This window comes from Tenrec ecaudatus, chromosome 1 (genome assembly GCF_050624435.1).
Source record: "Tenrec ecaudatus isolate mTenEca1 chromosome 1, mTenEca1.hap1, whole genome shotgun sequence".
In the NCBI taxonomy this organism is placed as follows: domain Eukaryota; kingdom Metazoa; phylum Chordata; class Mammalia; order Afrosoricida; family Tenrecidae; genus Tenrec; species Tenrec ecaudatus.
This window is the reverse complement of record NC_134530.1, coordinates 48,455,421-48,463,738: the sequence shown is the minus strand read 5'-3', so window position 1 is coordinate 48,463,738 and position 8,318 is coordinate 48,455,421. Positions and strand designations below refer to the sequence as shown.

General features: G+C 49.7%; 1 protein-coding gene and 1 non-coding gene across 2 annotated transcripts; both read left to right on the top strand.

Annotated features, from left to right (window-relative positions):
- The first annotated feature begins 1,247 nt into the window (after positions 1-1,247).
- Positions 1,248-7,638, top strand: SYF2 (SYF2 pre-mRNA splicing factor). Its single transcript, XM_075552588.1, has 7 exons — positions 1,248-1,369; positions 1,517-1,624; positions 3,487-3,612; positions 3,998-4,115; positions 4,429-4,519; positions 5,243-5,341; positions 6,670-7,638. The coding sequence occupies exons 1-7, from the start codon at positions 1,343-1,345 to the stop codon at positions 6,833-6,835; spliced, it is 735 nt and encodes a 244-aa protein (XP_075408703.1). The 5' UTR covers positions 1,248-1,342; the 3' UTR covers positions 6,836-7,638.
- Positions 2,643-2,791, top strand: LOC142438403 (small nucleolar RNA SNORA57). Its single transcript, XR_012782781.1, has one exon. It is a non-coding gene; the product is annotated as a small nucleolar RNA SNORA57 (small nucleolar RNA).
- Positions 7,639-8,318: the final 680 nt, after the last annotated feature.

Below are 8,318 nucleotides of genomic sequence, written 5' to 3'. Positions count from 1 at the left end.
TTATGGGAGTAGCTAGCCTCATCTCTATTGAGCGGCTAGTGGGTTCCAACTGCTTGTGGTTGGTTAGCAGTCCAACATGTAACTCATGGTTACACCAAGCCTTGCTAAACCCACAGTACTATTCAAACCTGGGCAATGCTGGAATGTGACTGAAGGGCATTGTTATTTTCTGCCTTTCCCCACGTTGCTAAGGGAAGGTAGAATACACAGGGAGGAAAAATACCTTGCACTCTGAAAGGGAATTAAAATGGTTCCAGATGAAAAATTTCAACCCCCGCGGTTTAACATTGCTAAAGCGGGACACCATTGACAAAACTCATATCCTGGCGAAATAGTCACATGGCAGCCGAAAACCGTATACCCTAGCTTGTGCATTCTTTCCCCCCAAAAGGGACTTTTTAAAAATGCCGCGGGACGCGGGAAAAATTGTTAAAAATCGGGACGTCTGGGGACCTAAGGAGATGCCGCTGAAGCAAACCTCAAATGGAAAGTCCTTTTTTAAAAAACATTTTATTAGGGGCTCATACAACTCATCACAATCCATACATATACATACATCAATTGTATAAAGCACATCCATACATTCCTTGCCCTAATCATTCTCAAAGCATTTGCTCTCCACTTAAGCCCTTTGCATCAGGTCCTCATTTTCCCCTTCCCTCCACGCTCCCCCCTCCCTCATGAGCCCTTGATAATTTATAGATTATTCTTTTGTCATATCTTGCCCTATCCGGTGTCTCCCTTCACCCCCTTCTCTGTTGTCCGTCCCCCAGGGAGGAGGTCACTTGCAGATCCTTGTAATCGGGTCCCTCTTTCCAACCCATTCACCCTTCACTCTCCCAGCATCGCCCCTCACACCCCTGGTCCTGAAGGTATCATCCACCCTGGATTCCCTGTGCCTCCAGCTCTTATCTGCACCAGTGTACAACCTCTGCTCTATCCAGTCCTGCAAGGCAGAATTCGGATCATGGTAGTTGGTGGGGCGGAAGCATTTAGGATCTGGGGGAAAGCTGTATTCTTTATCGGTGCTACATCGCACCCTGACTGACTCATCTCCTCCCCTAGACCCCTCTGTGTGGAGATCTCCAGTGGCCGACAACTATTCAGTTCTTCCATGACCCTGTCTGGACCTTCCTTTCTAGCTGCCTTTCGCCCCGCCCTCATCCCCGCTCCGCCGCGGCTTTCTGCGGCTGCGCCAGGCCTAGCCCAATCAAAGACTGTTTAGTGTTCGAAGGACAGCGATTGGTCCTACAGTCCCGAGGCCGAGCGGAAAGGGCGGGGCTGTCGGAAGGCCGACGGAAGTGCTCCTTGTTGTTACGGAAGTGCGGAGGCTAAGGCTGTGATGGCGGCGGCGGCTACAGCGGAGACCGTGAGTGCCATTGGCCACACTCAGGGCTTTTGTCCGGGAGTAACGCGGGGAGGGGCGGGTTCGGGGGCCTGGGCCGCGGCCTGTCGGACCGGCGGAAATGGGTCAGGGCCCACCCGAGTCAGCTGAAGCTCGTCCCTCTCGCCGCAGGTGCCCGCGGAGCGCGAGGAGGAGCCGGCCCTCTCGGCCGGCGAGGAGTTGGCCGCCCAGAAGCGCGAACAGAGACTGCGCAAGTTCCGGGAGCTGCACCTGAAACGGGTGAGATTGCTTTTAAGAAAACTCACCGCCGTCTAGTCAGTGCCGACTCATAGCCACCCTGTAGGCCAGAGTCGAACCGCCCTTTTGGGTTTGCGAGACTAAATCTTCATGGGAGCAGAAAGCCTCATCTTTCTCCTGTGGAACGCTGGTGGTTCGAACCGCTGAACTTGTCCTGCACCGGGCGTCTTCCAACCCTAACCATATTCCCTGACATCCAGTAGATTTCGATTTAAAGTGACCACGTAGTGCAAAGTAGAGGTGCCCCGTAGGTTTCCGAGACTGTAACTTAACAGGGGTGGAAAGGGCTTCATTGACGCAGTTGTGCCTGGAAGTGGAACCAGCGCTCCTAGAAGATCCATAGAACTGGGCTATCTTTACTTTGTCTTCTAATCGGAATGCATTTATCCATTAAGCCCACGAGTCTATGCCTAGCAGCCTCCCTGTTCCGTGATTCTCTGGAGCCCATCTCTCTACCTGGGGGGATCCGTGGCAGAAACCTGACCAGAGGAAGCTGTTTCCTAACTAGCAGCGCCACTGTGCTAAGTGCCATGAAAGTGCAGTGGAAAAGGAGGCGCTAATGCTGTTGGGGGTGTCAGGAAAGCTAAGGGTGGCTATGTAAGAAAAGACAAAAGTGCTGGTGGAAAGTAGGATGTTACCAGGGGAGCAAAGGTGTGTGTGGGGGAGGGTGGGGGGCTGACCATTGTCATCTGGAGCTGGGGTCGCAGTGCTTGCCCCTGGTTTCACAAGCTCCGCCTAAGTCAGAGTGCTGGAGTCAGACAAAGACAGGAACACTGCCCAAAGCGCAGAGATGGCCACCCCCGGCCCTCCCCTGGCAAAGGGGAGTGGTGCTGTGACATAATGCTACATTCACCCCCATCTTGGCCCTTTCCCTCCAAACCCCGGACACCGAACCCAAGCCCTAACCAGCTGCTTGAACACACTGTGACCGAAATGCCTACACTTTCCCACAGTGAGCTATCTCTGTCAGTCCATTAAGTGTTAGAATTACAGGTCTGACCCTCCTTTTCTTGGCGGGGGCCGGGCGTGCAGTCCCGGTCCCCGTTATGTATGGAGGCAGAGGGAACGGACTCCGGTCCCCTCGGCGTCATGTCTTCGGTGCCGGCGGCTGCCCATCCGCCGGTTCTATCCTCAAGCGCCGAGATAATGAAAAAAGAAAAAAAAAAAAGAATTACAGGCCTGTACTCCGGGTCTCATTGGAGGGTACTGCAGAAGCAAGAGTGTATGTCAGTATAATAAACAGGGAAACACATGGGAGTGTTCATTTGGAGGGACTTTGTGAAGGATGTGGGACTGGAATTAGGAGACATGACTTATGGAATAATTCTGCTACTAGTCTGTAAACTCCCCCCCTAAAAAAGGTGTATGTAGAGTTTTTCTTCGGACAATTTATTCATTTCTTTTATATAATTTGTTTTAAAGGAAGCTGCTTATTCAGTGTACTTGAATGCCCCTCTCATAATGGTTTCCTAACTTCGAAGCCTGTTCCCATCCAACTCTAAGGAGCCTGTTAGAGAGCCTGCACAGCTAACTGAAGACCGAGACTCCATTAGCCCCCACATCCCAGAAAGAACAAACTCAGTGAGCCCAGTACCTTTTTCCGGGCTGTATGTGGGGTCACTGAGTGGGCGTCGACTCGATAGCAGTGAGTTTACTGTTTTGAGTGTAGGAATGCAAGCCTCAGGTGCTGTCCCCTTGCTTTCCATTCTTTGAAGCCTCTCTGCTACTTTAGGATAGAGTGGAACCCGGGATGCAGTGACTCTCATGGCCCTCCTCAAAGAAGGCAAGGTCCTCATGGATTTACTTTCTTGTTTCAGCTGACAAACTTCATGTTTTGGTTTCAGAATGAAGCTCGAAAATTAAATCGCCAGGAAGTCATGGAGGAGGATAAAAGGCTTAAGTTACCTGCGAATTGGGAAGCCAAAAAAGCCCGTTTGGAATGGGAATTGCGGGAAGAAGAAAAGAAAAAGGTTCACCATCCTTCTTTGTAATCGCTGTGCTTAGTCAGTGTGCTGTTCAGGTGCGGTAGCTTGAGTGCACTGGCTCAGGCGCCAGTGCTGGCGTGCAGGTCCTGGCTCTGCGCTTCCCCAGCGAGAGCTCTCTGCACAGGCGAGCCTTTCTTTCTGGGCCTCCCGCTTCTCATCTGCGTGAGGTAACCGAGTTAAATGAGTTCATGTGTGTACGACATCTAACACCTGATAAACCGCTCAGCAAATAGTGTTTCGGATGGGTGTTTTCGCTTACCTACCATACAGCTTCCCAGATTTCCTTTGATAGTTATCATTATATTTAAAATCTTGCTTGGTATCAAAACCATAGCTCTTGATTTCCCTTTTGCTGCTGTTTTCTCCTTAGGAATGCGCAGCAAGAGGAGAAGACTATGAGAAAGTGAAGTTGCTGGAGATCAGTGCAGAAGATGCAGAAAGATGGGAGAGGAAGAAGAAGAGGAAAAACCCTGATCTGGGCTTTTCAGGTAAGATTAGCCTTTCTTTTGAGTGGGCATGGCCACTGAGCATTGCCTTTATAGTTTATGGTGTCAGCGAGGGAGAGGCCTCCCGCATGTCTTTCATGAGTTAGTCTCCCAGAGGGCTAAACCCAGGAGAAGTACAGCTGAGTCTCAAGTGACAGAAGTAAACGACTGGGCTCGGCGAGTTGAAACCCAGGGAGATGCTGTAGGTTACTTCGTTTCTCTTGAATCAGCTCCTTAAGCGTTTTTAATTTTCTCCGTGTAGCAAGGCCCAAACAAAGGATACCTGTGCCATTTCTGGTTTTGATTGTATTTTCAGATTATGCTGCTGCCCAATTACGGCAGTACCACCGGTTGACCAAACAGATTAAGCCTGACATGGAAACCTACGTGAGACAGCGGGAAAAGCAGTAAGTGGATGGGGTTAATCCGAGTCTGTACACCGCAGCGGTATGTGTGTATAAATACGGAATTGTGATAGAGCCTCTGGTCTTGACGCCACTACTGCTCACCTCTCAGCGGCCACGGGGTTGTCTTTTTCTAGCCGAGCACCCAGCACCGGCTGGGTGTGCTACGCACATCAGCATAGTTGCTGAGATACTATTTTTGGAGGCAGAATGACAGTGTGAGGACTGGGCGAACTGGTGAAGGGGCCGGGTAGTAGAAACTATAGGCTCCGGGGCCATACAGCTTCTGCCATAACTAATCAGCTCTGCTACTGTGCTTGAAAGCCCCCGTCGAGGGCACAGAGAGCAATGGACGTGGCTGTTCCCCAGCAAAACTGATCACACAAACCGAGGCAGTCTGGTTGGCCGAGCCTTCCCTTAGTACAGAGAAAGAACTTGAGCTGAGGCCTCCGACTCTGGCTGGCCCTGGCCTCTGCCATCTGGAGGGAAGTTGTTGAGTAGAGAGGGCTGCGCTCAGTGGAAAGCAATTAGTTGGCCGTGGAGCTTTAAGATTTGTTGCTTTCTAATTCTGTACTGCCTCTTAAATAAAGGGGCTGGGAGGTATAAAACTTGGGCCCTCACAGTAATTTCAGGTATATATCTCTCATCACGAATGCTGGTTTATTTGAAAATTTGACAGTGGAGAATTGGTCATGTTGCTTTAAGTCTGTTGTGCTGTCTTTTCAGCGGAGAAGAATTTTTCCCAACATCGAACAGTCTTATCCATGGCACGCACGTGCCTTCCACCGAGGAGATTGACAGGATGGTCATCGATCTGGAGAAACAGTGAGTGCTCGGCAGAGATTCAATGTGCTCAGAATGAGTGGAACAGGCAGAAAAACTGTACCTGCTCATTTCTCATAGATAAAGACTTCAGGAAACCACAGTACTATCCTCTAAGTTAGGAAAAACTTGAACCTCAAGTGTGGGTTGAGGTCATTTGATTGGAACACAAGTGCAAATTGATGAATTTGAATTGTTATACTCAAAGGGAAAGAGCTAAAGAAAATGGTTCCTTAAAGGTGTTTGCTTTACCCCTTTTTTCATGTGAAGAGGCAAGAAAGGGCTAGTATATGCAGCTCAGATCTGTTTATGTTTCTTAATCTTGTAGAAGGAGCCTGGGCAGATTAGTAGTTAACTGTTGGGCTGCTAACCTTAAGGTCAGCAGTTCACAACCACCAGCTGCTCCTCGGGAAAAGATGGGGCTTTCTCCTCCTGTAAAGAGTTACTGTCTTGGAAACTCGCAGGGGCGGCTCTACCTTGTTCTACAGGGTGGCTGTCAGCCAGAAACGACTCGATGGCAGGGAGGCTACCCTGTGTAACGAGCACATCAAGTCACCTGAGCTGTGGCTCTTGTTGCCGATGGAATCCTGGTCGTTTTCATCCTGGAGTTTCTGTAACGGGCTGGGCTGCTCACCTGGGCGTTGGAGATCTGCCCTCCAGAGGCCCTTGACAAGAAGGGCCGGCAGTCTCCTTCCCGCAGGCCAGCCCTTGGGAAACCTGGGAAGCCCATTCTGGCTCAAATGGACAGTGAGTCGGAGTGCACTGGCAGGCAGCTGGCTGTGCGGAGATTCATCCTCTCAGCAGTGCTTCATGGGTGCAGGTCCCCAGAGGGCATCTTTGCGCTTTCCGAAGCATTTTAAAATTGAGTTTGTATTTACTGAATTCATATCCAGTAATGTGCTGCTTAGTGTTTTCTGTCTTTTTTTGTGTTTTAAAGATCATTTCCTGGGGGCTCCTACAGCTCTCATGACAGTCCACACATCAATTGTCTCAGCATATTTGTACATACGTGGCCATCATTATTTTCTACACATTTACCTTCTAGCTGAACCCTTGGTATCAGCTCCTGTTTTTACCTCTTCTCCCCCTCCCACTCTCGTGACTCCTTGATAAATTATAAATTATTTTCTTATACCGACCGACTGCTGCCTCCCTTCTCTTGTGGTTTCTTTCCCCCACCTCTCCCCAGAATTTTCATCTTAATGAAAAGATGACTTTTTTTTGGCCCCCTTTCCAAGTGTGCTATTTTAAGTGGACTGATTTTAAGGGGTTTTATTAAGGTCGGAATAAAGATATTTTCAGTTGTGTATGTGATGTTCTTCTTGCTCCAGAATTGAAAAACGTGACAAGTACAGCAGGAGGCGTCCGTACAACGATGACGCGGACATCGATTACATCAATGAAAGGAACGCCAAGTTCAACAAGAAGGCAGAGAGGTTCTATGGGAAATACACATCGGAAATTAAACAGAACCTGGAAAGAGGAACCGCTGTCTGATCCCAATCGGGAACTGCTTTTAGAAGCTGGGAACTTTGTGCTAACAACTCGACGTTTTCTTCGACATTCTGCCATAAAATCAGGATTCAATCGCCGCCTTCCCACTCAGCATTTAGAAATAAATGTTTTTCTTAAACATGTATGTGCAGGTATACTTCTGCGTTTTTGTCCTTGGATATAAGATGTATTTCTTGTAGCATACTTGTTTTGTAAAACTACTTTGCATAAATTCTGATTACATTATTTTTCTATGTATTTTTAATGTGTATGACTTTAATCTTTGGAGCTTTTTGGATTTTATGATTGCTTGCGATATTCTTAAATGTAGTCGTTGTTGCCTTGAATATTGAATTTGATAATGTCTGCAGTTAAATCCAGGAACCATTTGGGCTTGCCAACACCCAGGCCGTGGCAGTGATGAAAGAGGCCGCAGTGGCCAGCAGGGGTGGCACGGCCCTGTCCCCGGCGTCAACCATTGGCCATGGCGGTCACCCTGTGCAGGCCCTTCCCTGGACTGGCCCGCAGGAGCGGGGTCTCGTCAAAACACGTGGTGCGGGCATCATAATGCTGTTTTCACAGCAATACTTTTAGTAAAGAGCTGTTTCTTTTTGTATGCTGATGCTGAATTTTCCTTCTACATGTTTTTCGTGGAAAATGTCAGCTATGTTCTAAAGAAGAACTAATTCAGTGAGCCCTTCTGCCCCTGACCCACTGTTTGGACTCTTGTTGCTTGGCCACCCTGTGCACTTGCCCCTCTCTATGACTTCATGCCCTTTGAAGCACATAATAAATGTATAATTTTATCTGTGGATTTTTCAATATGTATTTCTAAAAACAAAGCCTACAATTGTAGTAATGGTATTAAATACTACAACTTTAGCTTTAAAGACAGTGGACAGGTAGGTTTTGTGTTGTAGAGATTGTGCAGCCCGGTCCTTCCTGGCTCAGCGGTGCTCTGGGCCTGAGGGGAGAAAACGGCCACAGAGGGGGCTGGCGGCAGCAACAGGGCAGTGACGTGGGGTTTGTGCGCCCGAGGATCCTGTCTCTGGATCTGGGGGAAGATGTCCACGCCAACCAGGCCCAGGTGGAGCCTGAGACCGATGGGCCTGCGCCATCCAGGGGAGCCTGCGGAGGACAGACGTCGTGCCCGGGCCCAGTGCCTCTTTCCACCTAATGGTCACTCAGTGGGAGTGGCCTGGAGCCGCTGGCCTTGTCAGAGGACCACCTTGTGTCGGTGTCCACCATCCGCAGCACCGCTGTGCTGGAGCTCATCTGCGACGTGCACAACCCGGGCCAGGACCTGGTCATCCATGCACCTCCGTGCCTTCCCCTCTCAACAGCTGCTTCCTCAAAGAAGTGTGCAGCGAGCCGAGTCCCGCCAATCCTGCACTTACCCCAGTGTCTGTTACCCCAGTGTCTGACCGACTAGTGGTGCTCCCTGAAACTCCACCTGCTGTTGACCCAGCCCCAGACCTGCCCCCAC

What these genes read in the sequence shown, in the direction of transcription:
- SYF2 (XM_075552588.1), top strand. Translation starts at nt 1,343, where the DNA reads ATGGCGGCGGCGGCTACAGCGGAGACC. An exon ending in GTGAGACAGCGGGAAAAGCA is followed by an intron (nt 4,520 to 5,242) that starts GTAAGTGGATGG and finishes CTGTCTTTTCAG; the next exon opens with CGGAGAAGAATTTTTCCCAA. An exon ending in GTCATCGATCTGGAGAAACA is followed by an intron (nt 5,342 to 6,669) that starts GTGAGTGCTCGG and finishes TTCTTGCTCCAG; the next exon opens with AATTGAAAAACGTGACAAGT.